At 48.3% G+C, this 26,592-nt stretch overlaps 1 protein-coding gene across 3 annotated transcripts in view; it reads right to left on the reverse strand.

Moving 5' to 3' along the window:
* The window catches only part of LOC120829387 (plexin-A1), a 181,092-nt gene that overhangs the window by 131,927 nt on the left and 22,573 nt on the right, over positions 1 to 26,592 (reverse strand). For all 3 annotated transcript variants that reach the window (XM_078085495.1, XM_078085483.1, XM_078085493.1), the window contains exons 2-3: positions 21,592 to 22,953; positions 5,269 to 5,451 (exon numbers count right to left, since the gene is read on the reverse strand). In XM_078085495.1, coding sequence (XP_077941621.1) covers positions 5,269 to 5,451; positions 21,592 to 22,746 — 1,338 coding nt within the window. In that variant the 5' untranslated portion in view covers positions 22,747 to 22,953. The remainder of the gene's footprint in view (positions 1 to 5,268; positions 5,452 to 21,591; positions 22,954 to 26,592) is intronic.

Raw genomic sequence — 26,592 nt, forward strand, 5'->3', positions numbered from 1 at the left:
AACTCATCAACTCATTCACAGGGAAGAAGCAACAGGCATGAATGACACTGGTAACACTCACACACACACACACACACACACACACACACACACACACACACACACACACACACACACACACACCGTGCTTCAAATAAGCCTGGTGTGTATTTCAAGAAACTAATAGGACATTATTCCAATAGCTCCTACTTAATGGGATAAAGATGGAATTATAGTGGGCTCAGGTGTTGTGCTCATCTGCTCATTAAGAGTTTACAGAATAGGTGCTGCAGTCCACACACACGCACACACACACCCCCACACACACACACACACACACACACACACAAACACACACACACAGACAAACAGGGCCTCAGACAGCAACCCGTTCCAAGATTATCAATCATTTCCACCAGCCTGGTGTTTTTGCCATTTAACCGGGCTGAGCAGCCGATGCGCTGCTTCAATCATCGTCTGCCAGTCTAAATGCTAGTGCTAATTAGCATTCACATGCTAAATTACCTCCCATCTCATGTTTCCCGATCAGGCTTAATCATTTTGACGGATGGTTCTGCTGCTAAGCTGGTGGAGCCTTCGCATGCCCGGCCTTTCTGAAGCTCTAGGAAGAAATGCGACTCCTTCACAGGACAGCAGGATCTGAAGGAGCCGCTATCATGCAAAGCACGCGGCTTAGACTGCACATTCGAAAGGCCGCAAGGTGATTCACAGGCTTTACAAATGCTGTTGACTTTATTTACTTCTATCTGGTCACTGCTCTTCTGGAGTAAATTTGTATAGCCTTTACGGGTTATTAAACACAATAGAGTAAAACTATAAAGCGGTGTGCTTAAAGGGACAGTGTTTTGGAGCAGTGTGGTCAGTACAAGTACAAATTGAAGAGAGGCAGTGAAGCCATTAACCTTTCTCAGAGGCGCTATTTTAAACGGCGGCCAGCGGTGCCACGTTTTAGCCTTCAGCTAAAGTAAAAGTGTTTCGGTCAAGCGTCTGCCTATTCTGGGCGACCGTAGAAACATGGCGGTACAACATGGCCGACTCCGGAGGACCAGTTCCCCGTGTGGACACGAAGGCCTCATTCCAAGCCAATGAAAAAACAGCAACTTGATGTTGCAATTTTTCTAATAGAGAGGTTTGATTTAAAGTACGGCTGTGCTATGCCGCCACGTATGTCCAGAGTACTGCCGTATTTCTTAAAGAGCGGATTTCTCGAGGTGCCTGTAAGGGTGGAGCAGTCTGCCGGGCGGGACAGTGCATGCGTTGCTGCAGTCACGCGGACCCCCCCGAGGAGAACACATGAGGCAACTCGCCACAGAGAGCTAATTAGATCATCTCCGAGTGGATCCCGGGGCCGGCGAACTTCTCTTCCACCTCGCTGCCTCCGAGGTGCCCCGAAGTCTAACCAGTCCCATACTTGTCTCCTCGCGTCGAGGCAGCCTTCCGTCAATCAGCCCGGTTGGCAGCGTTACCGCGGCAGCGCCGCACCAATCGCTGCCGTCACTCAGACCATCTTTCCAGATAGACAGGGAAAGGGAAAAGTAATTGGATTTGCTGCTCGCAGGGAAATGATGAAATGACATGAAAGAGACACCCCTCCCTCTCCCTCCACCGCCCCCCACACACACACACACACACATTCACACACCTATAAGCTGTGTACCCCCCCCCCCCCCTCCTTCTCTCTGTCGGCCTTCACTGCGTGCCTCCTTTTATTTCCTGGATGTTGAAACACTTCAGGCTGGTGAGAGTTCCTTTTCATCTGGCCTGATGTGGCAGGAGCGCCTCGTTCTCTCCAGGTAGACAAAAGACACGCTGAAATGAGGGGAATGAAAGGATTTCCAGGGTTTTACCCGGATACCTTTTTTGGTTTTATTGTTTTAAAAAAAAAAGATGTTTCTGGCAAACGGCGCAGAAGGCAGCTCGGCCGGGCAATTTCATGCTGTTAAGAGCTATTGGTCCGCCACCTCCTTCCCATGTCCCCCTACAAAGTGATGCACTGTGGGGTTTCTTTAAAAGGAAAATGTTCGTCTTTGAAGCACTGGGGAAAGAACAACAATACGCGACGCAGACGCACGCTGCTGTTGGCTGGCGGGAGACAAGGAAAGAGGAGGCCTGTGTGACAAGGCTCTCCCTGTTCCCTGCACCAAATAGCCACGCTGCATCTCTCCGGTCCTTCCTCCTGCTGTACATCCTTCCTCTAACCCGAGGCACCCTCCGTCTCATGTCTCTTATCTCCCAACCCCGGGTCTCCTATGATACATTTCTGTAAGCCTTTCCACACGTTCACTGCGCACTAGTGCAGGCAGAAATGTGCCGATGCCTTCGCTCCCGGTGATGAAGCACTTGAGGGTTTTTGCTGCCTCTGGTGTGACTTGGAGCTCATTATGGCTTTTGTTAGAAAATTGTTATGTCAGGCACAAAGTGCTGCGTACTCATTTAAAACAATAATAACACTTATTAGCTTTTTGCAGAGCCCTTAACTGGATCTGATTGTCCGACGTGCAAGCAAATGGAGCTTGAGTTAAACGTCCAGCGTGAAGCATTTAGTGGGGGTCCATTGGCAGGAAGGATTATAATATTAATATGTATCTTTCTCCCCCCTGGTGCACCTTTCGTTGCTCTGGAATAAGCCGTTTCTATCTGCTCCCGGAGCCCGGAACGGACAAGCCGAGCACGGGCTCCGACGCTGATGGACAGCACGATGGCGTCAGCAGTTCTTCCACATCACTAGATGCCACTAACTCCTGCAGGCCTATTGCTCTTTGTGTGATGACATCATGCCTGCCTTTTAGCATTTAGCACTAGCCCATGACGGTCGCGTGTGACGACAGTGTGTTCTGACTTCTGACACAGGAAAAGACGTCCGCTCTGAGCGATAAGTGATCACCATGTGCAGCGTCCCTGCAGTACTCGCTGAGGTTCAGTGTTTATGTTATTACTAGCGACTTAATCTCAATTTGCTCGCGTTTGTCCGCTTAGAAGTCCCACAACTGAAATCGATAAACGATTATCATTCACAGAATATCTGCTGACACATTTTCTTCGGTTCGAAGCGACCGATTAATCCTGCCGTGTTTATTCCACACCGTAAGATCATAAATGTCACACCCCAAACCGTGTCGGCGTTCAGTCTTCTTTTACAACGAGTCACTCATCGTAATGGCGACCTTAAGAACGGCCATCCTGCACGATTAAATCACAAAATTAGCCTTCATTCTGACAGGCGGGTCTTAATCAGCTGTTCTCCTCCGTGCCGCGTTAAACCAATAAAGACTGTTAACACAATGCTGATATGGTATCTGCCCCCCCCCCCCCAAGTCAGAATGCAGTCCGCAAGGGCGACTTCAGGCAGCAAAGTTAGTGCCTACGTAAACAAGAAGGAAGGACGCCAGGCCAACTGTGATGGGCACATTGGGAAGGCGTTTAGCACATACGTGTGCTTATGGCCGTGCTGACTCACCCACAGACACCAGACCAAGGCACCATCATTCATCCGACGGACTGCCTGGGGTTCAGGATTCACACTAACGATTATATATTCATAGATGAGTCGATACGGGGCGTCTGCCGGCGCAGACGTGTCCGCGCACTCAGCAGCGCTCACGTTGCGGGCCGTCAAGTGAGCGTGCGCGCGTGCAGACACCGGCGCGCTGCGGCTATACGTTTCATTAGGGACATGGAGCATCGTTTAACTCCCATCGAATGGCAACCTGCCCCCCTCCCCTATCCTCCAGCAGCCCCCCCCCTCTGCCCCGCTCACCTTCCTCCCCTTCCGTCCCCGGAGCGCAGGAAGGCGTGCCGGCTGACGGGAAATGGGAGTCCGATCAGTGGGGGTATCATCGAGGATCTGCTGACCCCAACGCACTCGACCAAACCCGGCGTAAATCATCCGTCTGCCCCCCCCCCCCCACACACACACACACACACACACACACAGCAGGGGTCAGGCACAAGGACTAGCGGGCCGGGTTTCAGTCCACGTAGCAAGAACGCCAGAGACAGGAAGCCGTGTAAGGAGGCATATGTCGGTGTGTCGGGGGAGGTGCACATTGTCAGATGTACAGAAGAAGTTGAGAGCAGCATTACTGCGGCAAGACGTTCCCTCTGCTGCGGAAACACAAACGGGATGGGACGAATGGGGGTCAAACGCTGATGAAGAAGTGGAGCAGCTGGATTGAATAGAATAAGTGAAACGTAAACACAAACACTTCCAAAACCAGAGACAAGGTCTTTAAAAACCTCCCCCTCCCAACAAAGAAATGAACAGAAGAGGCTCAGTCGGATCTCAGAGGAAGGAGCGCCTGATTGGCGCACACACACACACACACACGCGCGCTGCGGTCCACTCAAAATGGGTACACACACGCGCGAAAACACACTGGGCCTGCGTGCTGCGTGTACCCTGAACATGATGGGGATTCACCGTGTGCCTGTGATTGGGGAGAGATTTTGAGGCCACCGTTGCAGCATGAACATGCAAACAAACACACAAGGCTCTCTTCACCTCAGGGGACACCGAGGAAATCATCCTCTGCCACCTTGAAGCCTCTCTGATACACTCTCTGGGATTTAGCAAGACCACCAAACAGGCAAGATAAAAAAAACACACAGCTCAGATTTGTCAGCTCAAGCTCTATATACACACACACACACACACACACACACACACACACACACCGTCATCTCTCCGGAACTGCTGCATTCATTTCTTCTTCCATTCAAACATATATTTTTGTCATTTGGTATGTTTAGAAAGTGTAGTGTGTGTGTGTATATATATGAACACACACACACACATACACAAACACACACACTGTATACTGTATACATATAGCTGATTTAGTGTGCACACACACATTCACACACACAACTTGACTATGTACTGTGGCAGGAGTATTTTAATCTCTATTTCAGTCACACTTTTTGTTATCACCGTAATTTATACTTGAACAATGGAGGTTAAATGCGTGTAAATACATAAAAAAGGAACACGATCCTCACTGTCAGAAAACCAACTTTCAGAGGCAGCGGTGGCGTTTTTTATAATCTACAGGCTCGGTAGAGTTTATGGGCTAAGAAAAGATTTGACAAGTTTATTGAATTTGGCCCGTGTGAAGAGTTTCGAATCCTTTATTCATGACTCATCAAAAATATTGATGATGAGTTGCAAGGGTTTTGCATCAAAATGCTGTTTCTACCCTAAAGAGCAACCGACATCCACACACACACACACACACACACACACGCACGCACGCACGCACGCACGCCTACCTTCTTTATGCGTCCGCCGCGGGTGCCCGTGAACGCCACGGTGTGCCCGCGGTAGTCGTAGGCGGTCACGGAGGTCATGCCGTCGTCCTTGTCCACGTAGAGCGGGATGCCCTCGATGGCGGTGGTGCCCCCTAGAGGCTGGTTGAAGTCCTGGCCGCAAAAGTTGTCGTCTATCTGAAGCGGCTGTGGGAGGAGAAGGAGACGCTTGTTAAACTGACATTAATTCTGAAAGAAGGAGGCTTTTTTTTCTTTAATGGCACCGCTGCAGATTCACTGAGAAGTGGAAGGCACTTTATGGGCGTCACCAGGAAAAAATCAACTTCAGTTTGATCCCCTTGAAACAAAAAACAACTTTTCTTCAAAAGGAAAGAGGAGACTGTGACGTTTGTCTTTCATCAAGGTCCAAAAGCACAATCCAACCTGTGCACAGTTATTAGCTCCGATGATTAATGCCTTCCCCTCCATTACAGCCTTTGATTATTTCATAGTACATGATGTCAACGCAGGCAATTAAGCATCTCAGCAGGGCTTGAATGGATGAACAGTTGCTTGCTAATGCTTTTTATATTGATTCCTTTGTATACAGCTTTGGCAATGTAGTTTCTAATAAGAGACAAGCCAATACAGCAAGTAAATGAAACGGAGGCCGGGGGTGCCGGTGTAGTGTGTGCGTGGGGGGGGGGCACACAAGCAGGACACTGGAGACATGACAGGAAGTAAATTATAGGTCAGATTAGCATATCATAATCAAACTACCGGCCCATCGCCATGTTGATTTGGCATTCTGAATGGGTGAGTGTTCGGGGGGGGGGGGGGGGGGGGGGGGGGGGGGGGGGGGGGGGGGGGGGGTAACAGGCATGTCATTAAAAACATGTGATAGCGATGACCACTTTGGGAGTTATGCGAATGTGTGACACGGATAATCGAATGCATCTCAATTACTGTGGCAATCTGACAGGGCATACAGAGAACCATGTACACAACTGTACACACACACACACACACAAAATACATACTAGACGTAGGTACAAATATTGGAATATTGATCAAACTGTTAATAAAACCGGTCACCTGTTCCTCTGTGAGGATATCAGAGCAGCAGCAGAAGGCCGCTCATTCAAAATCACACAATGTGTTCATAATCAGAGCGCTCACATACGAATGAAGCGCTCCATAATTGGCAAAACAGATCTCTCTCTCTCTCTCTCTCTCTCTCTCTCTCTCTCTCTCTCTCTCTCTCTCTCTCTCTCTCTCCTCTCTCTCTCTCTCTCTCTCTCTCTCTCTCTCTCTCCCTCTCTCTCTCTCTCTCTCTCTCTCTCTCTCTCTGTCAGTGTTTTTATGACTCTCCCTTCACTTCCCTCTCATATCTGTCTGAAAAGGCTCGGAATCACACACACACACACACACACACAACAACATTCTTGCATCCAGATGTTGTGACGTCCTTGGACGTAAAGGGTGTGAGGTAAAATAGGGCACTAAAACAATTCCCCACTCTAATATTTACAGAAGATATTTGCCAGCTGTGAAGTTGCTTCCTCAGCCGGTCACAGATAACTTTAAATGCAAATCACATCCAGCCTACCAGGAGAAAAAAGACACGCAAATATTTATTGTAGTTCACGGGAACAGATCTACTGCGCGCACACACACACACACACACACACACACACACACACACACACACACAGGCACGCTCCAGCCTTTCCATGGGACTTCAATTAGCATGCAAGCTTTCCCTTGTTCATTAAAAAACATATCTCCATAGAGATTAATCAATCAACCCCCCCCCCCCCCCCCGCTCCTCCCAAACCCTAAAGCTGTCTGGAGAGCAAGTGTGTTTGCACACATAAGTGTGCGTTGCAGGTTGGTCTGTGAACGTTGTCCCACTACCAGACTTTCAAACTTTTACTACTACGGACACAGAAGTACCAGGGGACAAGGTCAGAGGCTGACACGTGACCCTTCACCTTTTGTGTCATTTGCATAAACAAGCTCCGCGAGTAATTTGAGAGGAAGAAAGGAGAAGGAAGAGATGTAGGCAGATATGAAGGGGAGTAAACAAAAGAGAGGGAGAGATGAACCCCGGCCTTGGGTTCCTGCCATACAGCTTCACTTGTTTCCTTTGATAAAGAGCGAGCTGAGCCAGAACCTCCAACCCCCCGTTCATTTCCTGTCTGTATCTCTATCTTCTGTTCCTTCCAGCCTCTTCCTGCGCTTCTTTCTCTCCTTTATCGCCTCATATTTCTCTTCTTTTCCTCCTTTATTTTGTGGTTTTGCTTTCAAGCGTCACTGGGACCGGCCAGTGGGAAATCCCATCTGTCCCGGCTGGATTCATCTTACATAGACATTTGTTCTGCTCTCACATGGCCGCGGCTCTCTGAGAGCATCCTTCCTTCCTTTCGGAGCATTATCAGGATGCAGAACCCTCGGGTTCCGAGCGTTTACGGCTCACGTCGCTGTGCGATGCCACAGAATATCAACGCACTGTATGAAAGCCGCGTCCGTCTCCCCGTCCAAATCAGGAGTTTAAATGAAACCGTTCATAACGGCGGCTCATAATGACCCAGCCGGAATTTATTCATGCCGGCGCCTCGACGCGACCAATCTGCATCCCCCCGCGTCCGCGGAGCTCGCGCGCAGCCCAGACGCCGGATCGCTCGCACGCTGAGGACTCCAACGGTTTGTTGTGTTTAGCTCGACTTGGATCATTACCGCAGAGTCAACAGCTCAGATTGAGGCACAGCGGAGCTTTTCGGCCGACGCGTTCTTTCACCGCGGACCAATGTGGCCTCACACAGGCCGGACATCTGGTAGCCGCGGAGCGCCTGGCAGACACGGCGTGGATCCTGCAGGCCGCCTGCTCGGTCACTCCTCTACCGCGACGGCACCAGCACGGCTACTTTGGCTTTTGTGAGGTGCCCTGATTTAGGATTTTGTGTAACGAAAGAAAAACTTAAGTTAACAATAGTAGATATTTCATTGTCGGGTGGACTCAAATGCAGACCAGGTTTCAAACTAAAGGTACACAAAAGCCTGACAGCGAGCATGAGGAACATCAGCACATAACCCCAAAAGGTGACAGACAAGCTGAGGACGAGACGAGGGACACGCGTGTTTAAATCCACTGAGGGGGTGCAGGTGATTGGACACAGGAGGAAACAATCAGGGACACGGCAGACAATCACAGGGGAGGTGAAAACACACCAGGGGAGGAAGTGAAGCTAGGAAAGGAAGGCAGAAAAATACAAAATAAAACAGGAACAACCCAACCACTGTGGCAAAAACCCTAAATACCAAACCAATTAGCCGCTGCACGACTTAAACAGCCATATAGCACTTCCACTTTAATTTACGCTCGCAGGACAGTACGCTCTTCCATATTTGTGTTGGCTTCATCCTTTTAAAACGCCTGAGGCTGGATGGTCAGATGATTTGGTGTGAATCACTGGAACAATCCTTTACTGTGTCTCTAACATGGGGTGACCTGCAGAAGTCTTTTATTGCTGCTTTCATAAGCTCTGCGTAGCTTCTTCCTGTCGGCCCTCCAGGACCTCTGAACGCGCTATTATTATTACGAGCTATTGCTCATACTCAGGACACTGTACATGACATCACACACACACACCATATTTCCAGGGGGTTAGACAAGGACAGAGTCCCCTGTGTGTCCTTGCCGAAGACCTCTGCTGTGGGCGCAGGCTGGCCCCTGGCGACACACACACACACACACCCACCCAAGACCCCTGCCAAACTATTGCTGGGTGAATGATGATGGGGCGATGAGGGAGAGAGTGGGGCGACAGAGATGAAGAGAACGGAGCGGAGATGGGGAGGGAGGGAAGTGGGGGTACGTAAAGAGGGGAGACAGGGAGGAGAGACAAAGGGGAAGGCGAAGGGTCGACGGCGGTGTTGTCGCCACTAATGAGCCTCAAACCTGGAAGAGAGCGAGCGAGCGAGCGGGAGGGTCCGAGCTCGGGGGGAGAGCCGTGCATGTGGCCGGCATTACCTCGCCGCCGTTTCACACTCCTTCTACATGCGTTTCTGTTCCTGCCCTAAGGGGCCACTTCAGAGGTTGCGATACAAATGAATTGGTCTAATATTAAGATAGGAAGACCAGAACGGGTGGAAATGAAATATTGGTTTGTGAGGAAAGAAGTTACGGCGGAGATCATTTCTTTACATCCAGTGGACATTTAGTGTTTAAATTAGGATGTGCTAAATGTATTAGGGGGCTAAAAAGTCATTTAGAATTGTCCAGCAGGCCGTAGTTGGGCCCCCCAGGTTTAAATCATTTATTATTTGGTGTACTCTCACTTCGTTCACTCTTATTTGCTTGAGATCCTTCCTTTTGTTGTGCTCAACTGTTCTCTATCTCACCTCCCTGCAGCGATAGATAGTTCACCAGTTACAGCATCTACATCTTAAATGAAATCTTAATTATTTTTATTAAACCTCAGTTTATCCGCTCTGATGTCCAAGTGCGTCACAAAGACCGGGAGGAGGAGGTCGAGGAGAGGCGGGGAGGGAGTGAGCGAGTTGGAGACTGTGATCGAGGTGTAAACAGAGAGGGAGGGCTGAGTAACAACTTGTCAACACGCTCTCCAGAGAGCCAAATGTCTCAAGAATCTCCTCATCCGACGCCGGCATAAACACATCGCTACAATCCCACGGAGAGCGCGCGCGTTAAACGAAGCCCGCGCCACGTTCCCACGTGAGGCAGATAATGTTGAAGCTTGTGAGAGTTGTACTACAGAGACGCGCCGGCTGATGCAACGAACAACAAGACTTGCAGGGTGGAAAACGGCATTTCGTTAATTGAGGGTTCGTGTGGGTCTTTTTTTTTTTTTAATAAAGAGGAGATTGGACTGCCAAACTGGGGAAGAAGAAGAAGTCAACAGACGTGCATACACATCACAGACACACACACGCACACACACAGTGTTGGCCTGCATCCAGGTATTTGTTGTGACTTGGCGTTGGAAGCGGAGAACAGCACTGGTTGTCCTTTAGTTTCCCCAGTGAGCCAATCTGCTCCCTAATTGGTTGTTAACGAGTGTTTTTGTGTGGATGTTTGTTTGTCAGTGAATATGAAATGCACGGTGTGTGTGTGTGGATGTGCATGCCTGTGTGTGCGTGCATGTGTGTGTGTGTGCGCGTGGATGTCCATGCGTGTGTGTGTGTGTGTAAGACAGAGGAGGGGCTCCAACGGAGATCTAAAACATCTGTCTAACAGACTGGGACACTTGAAGCTTTGACCTGCTAAACTAAAAACACACACACACACACACACTGTCCGTGCACGCGCATTCCATTGTTGGTCAATGTGCATTTGTGTGCCAGTGGGTGACACACAGTGTGTGGGTAGTGGGAAAGAGTACAGCCGCTGTACAATATAACCACACACACACACACACACACACGCGCACACACAGAGTGGACATTGTGCGGACATCTGGTGGTGCAGTCTGCTCTAATGGCAACAGAACTACGGGCATCTGCATGGCACACCCACACACACGTGCTGTCCCTCGCACACAGACACACAGAGCCGCCCTCTGCTCCTGCAGTCGGTTCCGTAGCTGTTCGACCAGCACGAGAGGCTTCGCTGAAGGTTCCCTGCGGAGGCCATTCTGGTTTGGGTAGCGTGAAGAAAGTCAAGAGGAGAAGTAAGACCAGCGCAGGGGGCGCGTCCCGCCGGCTCAGTAGTAACGTAACTTTTATGTAAATACCTTTTTTAATCAGATTTACAGTCACTGTGCCCCAACAGAGCGAGTTGAGACGGATAATCTGCGTTCCTCCTTTTTAGTGCTCATTTTTATCATTTTTGAAAAGATTTTACCATCTTCCGAGGGGAAAACAACCAATCAGAGGCGAGGGGCCTCGAACACAGCTGTCAATCAATGCTCATGAATTCCAACCAAGCTGTCAAACTAAGCAGGATTCTCAGCAATTATTTTTAGAAAAGTGGCCGACTGCAGCTCTAACTACAAGATCCGCGGTATTCAGATGTATGCAGATTTGTTAAATATTCCAAAAACAAACGAATTACATAATTACGTTTCACATTATTCCCCTGAATGGAGGTTTTAGGAGTTTTGTCAGTTTAGTGCATCACTGTTGGCAAGAATATTATTGCAAGTAACGTTACATCATTGTTTTAACCATTTAACCGAATGTTTCCGTCATCTGGCAGATGATCTAGAAAAAGAGTGACGGATCCCTCATTTTACTGACCCCACCGGGCCACACTTGTTTTCTTATCACTGACGTGCTTCACATTTTTGCATACAGAACAAGCGCTCACTGGCCTGATGCTTTCTTTCTTTTGGTAAATATGTATTTGTTTTATTTTGCTGCAAGTTCACGCGAGAAGGGACGACACTTTGACATTGTAGCATCCGGTGTTTTGGCTCGGGTGAAACGAGGAGCATTAAATTGGAGATGGACGGAGAGCCTGGCAGCGAGGAGATGTGCTCTGGTGGAATGAAAAGCTGCAGGCGAGAGAGAGAGAGAGAGAGAGAGAGAAACTTCAGCCCAATAGGTCAGAAACAGAGCAATAGCTGGGATGCCAAGAGATCAGCGCTTTTATTTTGCAGCGAGATTCCTTCCTTGCTCTGTCAGTTTCATCATTCTCTACTTCAATCGCTCCCTCTTGGATTCCTTCTCATCTCTCTCATCCCATTATTCTTTCCTTTATCTTTTTTTCTCTCCACTTCCTCAAAAACAGATGTGCCAAACCGGACCGGCCTGCGAGGACCACGCAGTGTGAAGTTGTGTCCGTGTGTGACAATGTTTAGTGAGCGCAGGACCAGCGGAAACGTTTGTGTGCGTTTTCTTTCCGTGAGACGCTGAACACCGTGTGAGTTCGACTCAACAATCACAAAATTTGATTTCCTCATGTCCCTCCCTGCTCTTTACTCACCTGGCTTGCTGCAGCTGCACAACACGCGCAAAGAAAGGAATACACGTATGGGCAATAGTCACGCTATTTCTTAGTTAGTCCCTTTCCTCTCCTGCATTATTCAAACGCAGGACTCTGAGCTCACGGGACGCCTCATCAGCTCCAATATTGGTCACACTCAATATCCTTTTAAAAACACCTTGAAACACTCTTCCTGCATAATTGGTTTAATTGCAGAGTGTAAACGAGGAGGCTGGAAGGGGAGAGAGAGCCCATCGCTTTGTGTGCTACACTGGTGGATGAAAAAGAACAAAACAAAATACAAGACAGAGGGGATTTGAAATCCCGCGGTCCGTGCGTTCCTGATGACTGGACCCGGCGGGAGACCTTTCTGGGTCACAGTTTCACGGAGGTGTACGGGCAAACAAACAGGCCCTCGGCGGAGGGATGCCACAGAGACTGTGCGGGAGGGGAGGGCTCGCCTCCAACAGCCAGCGTCAGTTGGCCATATAGGTTAGCGTGCCACAGTGGGACGGCGGCGAGCTTCACCCCGGACAGCCGCGGCCTTCCACCGGGCCGCTTCCACATGGAAGGCTGCGCTCTGGCGTGCTGCCTTTCTGGCACGGCGCAGGCTTGTTGACAGCCGCGCTGCTCTGAATACATTTGCCTGCTGTACACACACACACACATATACATATTTATATACATATATATGTATATATATACATATATATATGTATGTATATATACATATATATGTGTATATAAAATATTCCCGAAAAATACAACATTTATATTATGTAAGTCAAAAATCTCAATTTAACGTGACGGCAAATCAGCAAATCTTGCCATTAAACACGCAGCTCTGTCTCAAAGCAAGTGAGCACTCGTATCTAGTGGGGGTGATGTATTTGGATCTTGTGTGGACGTCCTGAGAGATCTCTAGAGGTTCGGATGGATAACGGAGAGACCGTCCTCGTGATCCGAGTGTATTTTCATGGCCGGAATCATCCAGATCTTTCCGGGGGGCAGCGTTCTCCAGCGCGCTCGCTGTGTGTAACACCAGATGATGCTCTTTAAAGCGTGAGCACCGCAGACTATAATCTGTATAATCTGAATTGAAGCTTTTCCTGACAGCTTTAATCCAATAACAGCAGACCACTGCAAATGTGGCGAGCCTGTGAGATACTGAACCGTGCGTTTAGAGTGACTCGAGAAGCATGTGCAGAGAATACGGACACATATGCGCGAGTGCGATGGCTTATTAAACACAATTTAACGGGAGTGTGAGTGCAAGACGGATTTTTGTTGTTGGCTGGTTCACAAAATTAAGATGTGCTTTTGTAATTGAACTCGTCAAGTCTCCACAGAATCAGTGAGGTTAGCTGCCAGGTTGTCAGCTGTGTATCGGCCATGTCAGGGGTTCCGCTGGTGCATCGCAAACCCTGCGTGTGTCTGTAAAAATGAGCACGAAGTTGACAGAAGCGGTTTACGCCAGAAGGAGGTTCGGTTGGACCCGACCAAGGCTCACGTTGGGTCGGCTGACCTTTAAAAGTGGACGAGTTGAGGACATTCCACTGACAAGCTGCACCTCAGCGTTTATTCATCAGTGACAAAAAGGCATTAATCTGTTGAGATTCGTATTGACAGTTAAATTTCCACACCAACACGAGAGCATTAGGAGCCGGATCGCCTCTTCGAGCTTCACTTGGTCTCACAGGTTCTTCTGAGCAGCTAGCAGGGAAGCCCAAACACAGCCGGGGAGAGACCGCTGTGATGACACTTCTAAATAGCCCTGCATTCAAACATGCACACGTGAATAGTGAATGGGACCAATACACGTGAATGGACAACAACACTCATGTCTGTCATGCACCCGCGCCAACATCTACCAGCACAGCGTGAGGGCCCATCCATAAGTTATGACACACTGGTTAGGTGCTAGAGGTCAGCTGTGATGTGCTGCATCCATGTTGGTAACAGGAGGAAGTCGCGCAGCTATATAGAATCCTATGTGTACCTATAGAAGGTACGCATTGGGTGTGGAGAGAGTCGATTGTTTGGTGACGTGGATACCAGCGAGTTTAGTGAGCTTTTGCACCACTTAATTACCACCACTTCTAATTCATTTCCAGATGTGAAAATGAGATGCTGAGGTTCATAAATCCTCTCAACACCAAAGCCTGCAGGTGGGAGGGTTAAGCATGTTTTTTCTTTTTTAAACAATAACTCAAACATCTCAATCATTAGATTAGCATTTTTCCGTCGGTCCTTGTTCGCGTCATGTGTCGCGCTTCAGTTGGTAAGAGGAACTGAAACTAAGCTTAATATTGTGATATTTCATCCAAAACATCTGGAAAAATATATACAATTCTGAGCTCCTCAACACAACGAAGAAGCCAGGATCGACTCGACGTGGAGCTCATTTTTTCTTTGCAGCACTGGTAACAGCTGATAACCTGTCAACAACACGACATCACCATTGACATTGTAAATGTGTTAAACAAAGACGCCATTTATACTTTATATTATCGCTGTGCGGTTTCCATAACGCTGCAGGTTTTATACATATATAAAACCTAATTATAGATAGAATTCAAGGTGAGAGAAGAAAATTCTCTGAAACTGGTTTTGGATCAGAGAGTTAAACTTGCTGAAATCTCTGTCGGACTACCGGCGAGTTACTGAAATAAAAAAAAATTAAAAAAGGTGACTTCAGGTCAGACTCACACAGCTTTGGGGCTGAGCAGCGACAAACTCCAAAACGCTCCAAATCCATGACAGGCTGACATTCCCATAAGCCCACGGAAGCCATTAATCCATCCAAGTGCTGAAGTTAACAATGGACAACACTGTGCGGTAGATTTACTTCACAGCCGCCATTCATATTCTCACGTTGGATCTAAGAAGCCTACATTCACAAGCTCGACAGTAAGGCCTGAGTCTCCAGCAGCGCGCTGTCGGCTCCCAGCGTGGGAGGGGCGGAGCAGCGAGGCAAGGCTCCGCCCCTCGCTGTTGCCGGGGGCACCGAGGTCTCCTCCTCCCAGCAGAGCTTCAGAGTGCTGACAGGCATCAAGAGCAACTCTGCACAAAAAGCAGCTCCTCCTGGTTGTGGCCGTGATTGATTCCCGGTGTAGATCCTCCAGAGGCATCCGTATTGAATTGAGCCCGTTTCATTAGCAGGTACATATTTCTCACAGTAACTTAAAGTGCCTCCCACTTTGTAGATCAATGACTGCGACGTGAAAGCAGTCTCGAATGGCGACAAACTCCCAGAGAACGGATCACTTTTTTCCATTGGGACATTGCTCTGGTGGCGCAGGTCGCCCCCCATTAGTTTTGTTTTCTAGAAGCAGCCGGCGGCCGTTTCAGGCACTGACCAAACAAACACGACCTGTCCAGCACTGAACAGCCGACAGACAACGACGGCGACTCGCCTGTGTGTCATGCGAAGCATTTAGCAGCTGAAGAGACAGATATTTCCCCCAGGAGTTGTCAGAAAAACGAAAAAGGAGCTAAAAGTAGAGTGAGCGGACTTAACATTCAGCAGAGACTCCAAACGAATGCTAACGCTGCTTCCTGCCCGCTGGATGCGACGTGACGTGAAGAGGCATCTGTCTGAAACAGTTTCTCCCACGACAGCTTTGTGACGTGATAATACGGGGGTGTTGCATTTAAAGCTTGTCATAGTCAATCGATCAATGAAGACGTCCGGAACAATACTGGAGATTCACAGTATGTGACGGAGGTCATTTTCATTGTTGGCCATCAGGTGATCCAGAGACTCAGACATTACAGCGGGCGCCAAGCACTGCATCATATTTTGCAGACGTAATCTAAAATAAGCCAAGATTTTGAAAAGGTGACTGCCTTAACCTAGTTTATGTATCATGTGCTTTTACAATGCATAGTCTTTTCAGCTCAATGTCAACGCTCCACACAACAGAAGTCCAAGCGCCAAGCTGTTGTGCCTCTTTTCTACCTGCACAGGCTAGTTGTTTGCTTTTTGTCTGCTCATCTTTTGCACCGATGCATCAACCGGGACAGATTCCTACTCATCCAAGCAAAGTGGAAGTGCTCCAGCAAGTTGCCAAAACATTTGCTGAAATAAGCGGGCCTTTTGCTTCCAGAATCCAAAATACCTGAAGAGGTATAAGAGGCCATCTAACACCTAAAATAGTTTCCCGATGTGCTAAATGCAAATATATACTGGCTGCTATCAGAGGTTGTCTATAGGGAACTGTAAGGTATACAAAATATTAAGCAAATAGGTGTCCAGGATGTAAGCCGAGCCATTAGAGCCTGGCTATTCCCTACACAGCACGCGGGATGCAATGTGTGTGGGTGATCCATCCACTGGAGGCACAAGCTAACGCTAATGAGACTGAAGATCTAATAGGAGATAGAGAAAGTGACCACAAGCACACACACACACACACACGTCACCAGACGCCTGGAAGATACCATCCAAAATACCACAGGAAGAGACTCGATCCTGGCTAGCGGTGATCAACACTGATGAATATTAATAAACCCATCATGGAGAGGAGACAGCACCAAGAGTCTTCTTGCTTTATGTTATTACGGCCAATATTCCCACCAACACCCACATTGTGTGGCTGCGGACAATGCCGCAACAACACACACACACACACTCTTCTTATTATCAGCCCGTTTTTCTCGGTTGTTTTGTTTTCCCCTTCGTCTTTGGAGGCCAGGATAAGGTGGACACACACACACACACACACACACACACACACACACACACACACAGACTCTGCAAAGTATACAGAGAAACACAGACAAAGGGAGATAAAGCGAGTCCTAAACGCACACGCACACACACACACACACACACACACACACACACACACACACGTGTGAACACACAGAGGATAGTATCTCTTTCTCTCCGTCTGACTCGGCCTCATTAGCCATGCCGAGGCTGTAGCGCGGCCGGGTCGGCCTGCTCACAGAGCCGTAGAGCTGGACGGCGGCCCGCAGCCGGCGAAGGTCACCCCACCACTCAGTTCCACTCCCAGAAGGCCAACGCCGGCCTCTTCCTGATAATGAGTTGGACATTAAGATGCGCGGGAAGGGGGGGGGGGCGAACCGGTTGTGGTGCAATGCTGCGCCATAACCGGCTCACCCAAACCCAAGAGGACGCATGGAGACGGACACCTGCTGTTACCACGGTAATCTGAGTGTGAGGTCTCCTTTGTGCGAGAGAAGAAAAAAGGACATAATCGTGCTCCAAAGGTGATGAATGCAGCAGTAGTGGATTAAAAGTATAGTTGTGAAAGTACAGCTGTATTTATGGATTAATGGACTGGAGTGTTGTTGAGAAATATTGAAATACATATTTGGGGATGTAGCAGGCGACCCTGCCAACCCTCCGGTTACCGGCGCACGCTCTCTACTCAATGATAATCAATTGATACTTTGATCCAGTTGTGACAAATTGAAAGAATTCCCTCAAGCTGATGGTGTTGTTGTTCTTACCCATTTAAATAGAGGTGCAGAGGGATATATTTCGGCATTGTCTGAGTTTTATTTTGAAGTTGTTTGTCCATCCAGCTAAAGTTAGATGATGAACCCCAGGCGGTTCTTGGGTTTCCACTACACCTGAGACCCATTTTCTACTCCTTAAGTGACGTCTGAAGTTAGAGGCAGCAGCTCATTTCTAAATCGCTTACATCTCCGGGGCAAAGGAAATCCAGCTGTATGCGTATGCGTGACGCACACGCAGTGTCTATGTGTAAGTCGTGACGGGTTATTGGTCTAACAGACACTTTCTTGCTGGATGTCACGCAGGCCGTTCAGAGGAAGGAAGGCTTTGTGGCCCACAGTGGGGTCCATTGTCCACATGTCTGCCCACATCGCGGCCCATGACCACATTTCACGTCAAATCACAGCATCCCCGTCCATTTTCCCCTCCTGAAATGCGTTCATTCCGCCGTTCTCGAGCACAAGGCAAGCAGGCCTTCTGAGCAAAAAGACCTCTCCGAGTGAAGGGACTTTGTGGCACAAATGCACAGTAAAAAGTCCCACTTGGCATGTCGCTCGCTGGTTTTGGGGGCAAGGTTTGACGAGTTACAGTTTGTGGGTCCTCAAGACACTTCAACGAGAGGGACGACTCTCCACTCAAATCATGTGTGACATGGCAGAGACCCTCGTAGGCAGAACAAATGGCTTTCTCTGCAATATGTGAATTACAGTAGCTGAGCCGTGGGAGAAGGATTGGCATTAAACTTGGACTGATCTCGAGTCCATTTATGACAGGGTGTGGGATTGTGACCATAAAGTCTGTCCTTTCACTAGCTATAAACCTCACGGCGATGATCCGCGGCCGGAGGAAAGTGAGGGTTCTATAATCATTTGTAATGAAGGTGAAAAGTTTTTGACTACGTACTAAAGATCGTGTTTTGATCTGCAGAGCGGAAGCTTCCCGCCACGTTTTGCCAAGTTTGACGGCCTCCAGGTAAAGCGGAGCGTCTGAGTGCTGACCGGCTTGACCCGGCCTCGTCGTCTCTCCAAACGAGCCCCGGAGTGAACGTTTCACCGCCGATCTCGTCAGTAAGAGGCGAACACGCCCCCGGTACCGGGACACGATGACTCCATCGCGGCGGCGTCCCAGATGGAGCTCGGGCCGACGCGACCTTGATGGATCGCAGGGGAGAACGGCAGCTGGCCATAAAGGACGATCATGTAACGGTGGGCTCATTAGCATAACCACAAGCACGTACACCTTAAACCGCGGCGCGCGGTGTGAGTGTCGTTGTAAACGGGGCGTTTCGAGAAAAATATTTAATGAGAAGAGAGAACGCGACAGCACTTGACACAAATAAGTGTTTGCAGTCACCAGAATCCTGTAAAGAACATTAAGTTCTGCTCTTGTCTGTGCAACCGGGATGAAGGACCGACTCGGCTGGGGCCGTCCACACGGAGCAGAGCCGAGTACAGGAAGGTCAATATTTACAGCCCACTTGTTTTCATATATATTGGTAACACTCGTGTGCCCTTGGAATACATTATGTAATGTATTTTTGTATTTTTCTTCCAATTTCTGTGAAGTTCTACTTCATGACTGTGTTACACAGACATCTGTGGGCTGTTTCGACTCGGGGCTCACAGGGTTAATGGAATAGCCACAGGTTTGATCCCCACAGCAGCCATATGAGCAGCCAGAGCACAATAATGAACCTGCCGGCTCGTCCCGACTCCCCCGAGGACGCGCCGTAATTGGACCAGTGGCATCGGACACGTTGCATATACTGAAGTGACACGAGGAATAAAAGGACAATGACTGCTCTGTTTTTTTTTTTTTTTTTTTACTTCCCCCAAAGTGAGAAAAGAAGAGAGAAGATTGGATTTGCCCGTCCGCAGTGCTGTTTGTAATTCTAAGTCTATCAACACCTATCAACTTAAGAGTTTGCAGCCTCTGTGAGGCCGCGCGGAGACACAGCGGTGCTTTGTTTCCTTCCCCTCTGCGATGCGCCCAACGTCGCACCCTTCTCCTTTCCCTTTCTTCTTCTGCACCCCCCTCCCCCACCTAAAAACGACAAATCCCGCTTTCTCTCATCCCCCCCCCCCCTTCTCTCACCAGCAGCGTCTGTTCCTCTCCACATTGTATTTTCAGATCACATCCCGGCACTGGCTTTACACACTAAGTCACTCTGCACCTCATCACTCAGTGGAAAGTCAAGGAGAGGGCAGAGAGATGGTGCAACACCGACGGCTCGAGAGAAGACGGAGGGGGGGGCGGCTAAAGGAGCGAGAATGTAAAAAAGGAGGGAGGGGGGGGGGGTGAAAGGTTAAAAATGAAAAGGCAAAGAGAGGAGGTCAGGGAGAGGAGTCGAGGGGAGGGACAACGGAGAGGAGCAAAGCGAGAGGCCGATAAGAGACAGAGCGGGGGGGGGTTAGCAAAATGAAAGACATCTTTATGCAAAGGATGTGGCTCGAGTGGAGGAGAAAGAGAAGGAGGTGGAGCAGAGAGAGAAAGGGGGAGAGAGAGAGAGAGACAGAGTAGTCCAGAGATTTATGGCGGGTTGTTACGGAGCACCGACTGAATAACAGAAGGTGAGACCAGGTGAATTATTCATGAGGATACAGGGCCGTGTGTGTGACATGTGGGTAACACACACACACCGTCTCTCAAGCACCCTCAGGCCAGCTCATCTATGAAGGAACGGAAAGACAAGCCACCCACTTCCTGTGGACGGTGTGAATTAGTCCCGGGAGGCGCGTGCCCTCGCCCTCGGGCTGAGTAGTCGCACTGAGCTGTGGGCACATTTTCACCAGACTATGTTTCTTTAAGATGCAATCATTTAATTTCCTGTCGTCTTCACAATAGTAAGTGGTAAGAAACTCCCGGCAATACAAGTCAATCGGAGGTCAGCGTGTTTCACTCCTTTGGGTCTCCATCGGTTAAGTTCTCCTGAACTCACATCATTCCACATTGCTTCCTACGCCGGGAGAATTATTTTGTATTGCAGGTAGACAAAATAAACGTGTGTGTTCAGAAGTCTTTATGGAGGCCTACACCCTGGAAGTGAGCAACACACCGGTTCACAACGATCACGGGATTCTGATATTGGGTTTCGGACTATTACAGATAATGAGCTCCAGGGCAAATCTTTTATAAGTTTGGAAGTGTGAATACAATTGCCACTTAAAAAGCTTAACATCATATAGTCTCCGTTTTAACATTCAGCAGAGGGGTATTTACTGACGTATTAACTGGCATATTTAATGTCGTAGAATCCCTTGTGTTTTTTAATTCAACACAGACCTCATTTTAGGCATCTAACCAAAAACCCTTTAATAAAGAATAAACATGACGAGTGCCAGAATGCTGACTAATTTCTGGGTTTACTGTAATACTCTTTCTCTTTATGAACTGTAGTTATGGATTTGGAAAATGGGTAAATGTGTAATCACACCTACATTTTGGCAGTTTTGGCCCAACCACAATGGAAACTATGAATTGATTGCGATGAGTAATTTGTCGAGATTCATATTTTCCAGAGGAATGAGAGTATGGAGTCAAAATGTGTTAAATTTCTGGATACATTTGGTATTCATTTTAAACCCTTCTGTGTTCCATACACGGAGGTGCAGCTCCCTTTTTGAGCAATAACAATCATATATTTAGACAGAACAACAGAGTAAATGCTTTAGAGCTGGACAGTAATTCGCTAAACCTGTCTAATATGTTTTCAACCACATAAACCCATAACTACTCAAATACGTTTGGCGAGAACAAGAAAATCTGCAACTAGAAACTGTGCTTGACGTGAGCGAGCCCATTTTTTTTTTTGGTTCAATTAGAAACCAACCACATGAAAAACACTCTGGATCAACATCATTTTCATGACTGACAATGATCCCAAAAACAAGCTGCCGCCTCAGACACTCACCGAGTTGATGCAGGCCAGCTCCTTGTTGAGGAGCCACGGGAGGGAGAGTTTGCCCTCTCCTCTGTAGCACGACTGAATCCTCTCTTTAATCCTCTCCTTTATCCGCCTCATTGTGAAGAGGCACAGAGCCGACTCCTTGGGCGGCTTGGCTCTGTTCTTCTGACCCTGGGCGAACACGGTAAACAGAACCTCCTCGTGCTCTTGAATACCGAGCGAGCGGGCCAGGCGCGCCCCCGGCCGGGCCAAGTAGGCGTCCTGAACCAAGCGGTACTCCACTCCGTCTTTGGTGCAGCCGATGGGGAATTCGACATAGGAGTAGAACTTCGGATCGTCGACACACAGGCGCACAATTTTAGAGGTGAAGAACTGTTCGCTGCTCGCGTCCGGCGAGGTGAGCTGCGTGTCGAGCTGGAGGGTGAGATAATACACAAACTGCTCGCTATTGAAGCCGTAGATGTAGTAGATGTCGAACGCCGGGAACTTGGAGAGCGTGTCTGACGGGATCTTCAGCTGCGAGGACACAAACTCGTCCTGGTAGACGAAGCTGAACATGTCGGCGTTCTCCTCGTTGGACATCAACTTGCGGCTGGACAGCGTCGGGAAGTACTCCGATTTCCCGTCGATGGGGGTGCCAACGAAAAGCTTCCCGCCTCCGCCGAAGAGATCCGGGGAGATCACCACGCCCGACATGGTGCCCGCCTCGGCGACGCTGGATAGGTAGTGCTCCTTGCGGTGGTGGGGTTCTCCCAGCTTGAACAAGTCATCCAAACGCAGGAACTGGCAAATTCCCTGAGAGGTGCTCCCACAGGCAATCAGGCGGTTGTGGGCGGCATCGAGTAGCAGCAGCTTATTGACATTGGACGTCTGCACCAGCTCGTGGGGGCAGGACTGCACGCCGGGCGGCGGGTAACAGCGAGGGTTGTCCGTGACCGGGCCGGTGACGTGGCTCCGTAGCTTGGTCAAGTTTTTCGACAGCTTGTAGATCCAGTTGACGCCGCCCAGGTACACCTCGCCCGTTTTGTTGTGCACCACCAAATGCGTGAGGCCTCCTTCCGGTGGAAGGAAGGAGAGGAGGGGGGTGGAGGGCACGGACAGGGAGAGGAGGAGGAAGAGGACGGGAGGTATGAGGAGAGGTGGGTTGTGGTGGGAGGACATTGCGGCGAGGGGAGCGAGTGGGTGCCGGTGTGGTTTCTTTTCAGCGTGTAATCCTCTGCAGGGTCAGTCGGTGCCTTTTAGGACTGCAGGGTACGATGGTAGAAGACGATAGTAGACTCTCAAAGTGATCGCTTCCTCTGTCTTTTTTTTTCCGCTGTTGTTTTTACAGCCTGAACCCCTGATCCTCGGCCTCGTCCGCCACCAGCGCTGAGAAAGAGAAAACAAGGAAAGATCTTAACGACGACGTCAATACATTCATGGGCTCGAGTTTTTAACATCCAGAGGCCTGGCGAAAAAAATGATTAATTTGTTTGTATCAAAATGACAAGACTCTAAATATTCAAGCATGGACTCCGAGGCCCTGGTGCCAAAGTCTAAAAAAAACAGATGAAAGCACTATCGGCTTTGTTTTATTGACTTCTCGATTCTTGGCTCACACCACTCTGTGAAGTGCATCTTTCAAAAAAAGACGGGGTCGAACATCGCTCCTCTGCGTATTGATTGTCTGGAGGTATCAAAGGATCCAGCAGCAGACTAAGTGTGCATTCGCACACAAGAACACACTTAATAAACACAACAACACAACCTGTGACACGGGTGTTTTGCATTGAAGAAAACATTTGAACATCTTTTAAACAGCAACATGTGCAACCAACAGACAAAAAATAGACCTACACACATAAACAAAATACCACAGGAAGGGGGGGGGGGGCACTGATGAGCAGCATTGTGATAGCAGGTTAACACGCAAATTATTATACAAGGGCTGCAGGGAGAATCCTACAGTATATTTACATCAGAGTAGATAAATACAAGCATACACTGAGAGAGAGAGAGAGAGAGAGAGAGAACAATAAAGCAATGAGGGAAAGAAACTATTTGGCTTCATACCAGCCCAATATAAAAAAAGGCAGGGGAGATGGTGGGAAAAAATTTTAGAAGTACAAACTGCAGGAAGAAAAACAGGAAAAGCAGCGAGAAATGTTTTCCTTTACCCGCTTTTCCAGGTTTGAAGTTGCTAGAGATGCCTGCACCTACTTGTGGAAGGTCTGGAGGAAAGCCGAAGCCTTGAGAGGGGAAAAAGCAAGTAGGCCGGCTCCACATGCCAAATAATCGACACCACAGGCGTTATTATTACCATCACCCTGTGATGAATCACCATGGGCGTGGCTAAAGGGTTTAACTTGGTTGACACTAGTCGCGGGGGCTTCCATGCAAGGTAACCGCTCGTACCAACTCACACGCCGCAGCCCACAGGAGCCATTTCTGAGTTTAATGATATTGCTCAAGGACAGATGGGCGTGGTCCTCTGATTAAATTGACAACATATTAAAGCAGGCCGTCACATGCAATTGTTTTAAACCAACCGTGTGCACATATACTGCCCGGCCTTCTTTTCATTAGCTTATTGGCTTATGTTCGGCTAAATAAAGTGCACAAGGCAAAGGCTTGTTTCATAATGGAGTTTGGTCAGCAAACTATTCTCGTCTGGGCTGTTCCTCATCGCTCCCTTTCATTGCACACCCCCCTCCCCCCCTCTCCCCCCCAGACACTTCACTTCTTGTCAATAGTGCCTTTTATCTCCAGCTCAGCCATGATTACAGTGGCCCAGATGACGATGCCATTGCCTGTCCCATCAGGACAATACAGCTACTGTCAGGCATCTCAAGCGCACACACACACACAACACGCATACTGTACAGTGACACTAAACAGACCTGCCCACACACACACACACACACACACACACACACACACACACACACTAAACAGATCGAGAAGAGATCGAACAGAAGAGAATGCACACACAACACGAGAGAAGAGGAAAATTCTACTCGCTTTACGAAGTGACATGCGAAGACGGCTATTTTGGCAGCATGTTTCATCTCACCTTCTCTGATGTATTTTACAGATTCTATAAATAAGTCGAAACCAATCAGCACACATGGACTTGGTGGCCATGTAGCTTTAGTAGCCGGTGGAGCTGAGCTGTTTGACTAAACTGGGACAAAAAATTAACTGAAAAACAAGTTTAGCTTTTGTGTCTGAATAAGATCAAAAGAACTTTCTGGATGAAAACATTTGTTCAAAAGCTGACTTAAGGCACACGGTTTCAATATTCTAATGGGGTACAATTGTTGATCCAGCTTTGGTGCAAGACTTCTTAGTTATAAAATATTCCAATAATTCAAGTCATAATTTTGTGGTTATCGAAGGTGTCTTTACCAAGAAAACCTTGAATTACCGGGCTTTGCTTGTGTGTGTGTGTGTGTGTGTGTGTGTGTGTGTGTGTCAGGGCCATCCTGAAGCCCACCTGCCACATCAGATGAAGCTTTGGAGGCGGTCAGGTCTGTCCCCCGCTGATTTATTGCTGTTGGCACATCGATTGCATACGCAGACGCAGACCTTGGCCAAACACTTAGGCTAATTTATACACGGCACTTCCTTAGCATGGAGCTCACATCTGTGTCTGTGCACATGTGTGCGTGCTTCCTGCATCTTATTTACTACTGTACCCGCGGACATGTGTCCAAACACAACAGGTCCATCTATTAACTGCTTGTAAATAAAGCATTTATAACCACAGGGAAATTATAAATGTTTAGACCATTTTTCAAACACATTTCTTCTGGATGACGGGCGGCGGGGAGAGAAAACACTTGGAAACGAGCCACTTGGTACCGTTACCTGCATTTAAGACCGTGATGATAAAGTAAGTGAACTGAAACGTTTGTTTTTTTACATATAAGCAGCAGCTACGGCGTAAACCACTGATGGCTTTGGACCTTGGGCTTCGTAACCATAGACTGCATGGAAGAAGTGGACATAGTGAATAATGAAAAAAAATATGTTGAAAATCGCCATCTCACTTTTTTCCTGTCGGCAACCTATTTCTTTCACGCAACCAGACATGGCGGAGATAATTACAATGTACAATGTATTTTGTAGTATATTTTTATAGACCGAAAACTGTGAACTCCCAAACCGGACTACACTGTGTTGGCGACCTGTCAATCACAAGGTAGCCCTTCAAAATAAAGCCTCCACTATGGTGACCAGAATTTACCAAACAAACCCTGTGCTGCATTGACAAAGACTTGAAACTACAGATTGCGACTATTAAATCATGTTTACAATTTTTACTCAGGTAATAGATTAAGGAGTTGGGTAATTTCAAAAAACATTTATAAAATCAGACTTCTTTGTGAAACCACAGGAGCTCAGTGCCCAACTCCATGTTTCAACAAGAAGCTTAAGAAATCGTTGGATTTAAAAATAAATGTGCATTGGCTCTTCTTTAACCTCGAGCCTCTCAGTCTGCTATGTGAGGCCCCTAAGACACGCATGATCAACGGCATGAGATCCAAGTTGTCACACTTCAAGCAAAACAAAATGGATGTAATGCTAATGTGTCCATATCTGAATCCTCTTTGCTTTGTCCAAACAGTTTTTACTTGCCTAATACGTTTTTGGTCTCTATTGGCGCCGCGCTGCTGTTGGCGATGCAATGCACAACCCTGCCAGGTGTTTCCCATTATTGTAGTAATTTACAGTAACAGGAGCAAGCCAACCAAGGTTGAGCAGAGAAAGACTGCTAAACACAACAAAACCGGATTAGAAATACTCAAGAACTTTTGAAAGTTGCAGGCAGAATTCAATCCGATTAATTCACAGTTTTTTTAGTCTCTTGCAACAGATGGCGTCAGAGTAAAAGTTGCGGAGCAGGTCGGATGGGGACAGCGGCGGAGGAGGATATGAGAACGGGGACAGGAGGTGGACACACACTTGAACGTGAGGTGATTTCTATTTAGAATCCATTTTGCAAAAGGCTTGATATTGACAAGC

Source organism: Gasterosteus aculeatus, chromosome 2, assembly GCF_964276395.1.
Source record: "Gasterosteus aculeatus chromosome 2, fGasAcu3.hap1.1, whole genome shotgun sequence".
Lineage (NCBI taxonomy): Eukaryota > Metazoa > Chordata > Actinopteri > Perciformes > Gasterosteidae > Gasterosteus > Gasterosteus aculeatus.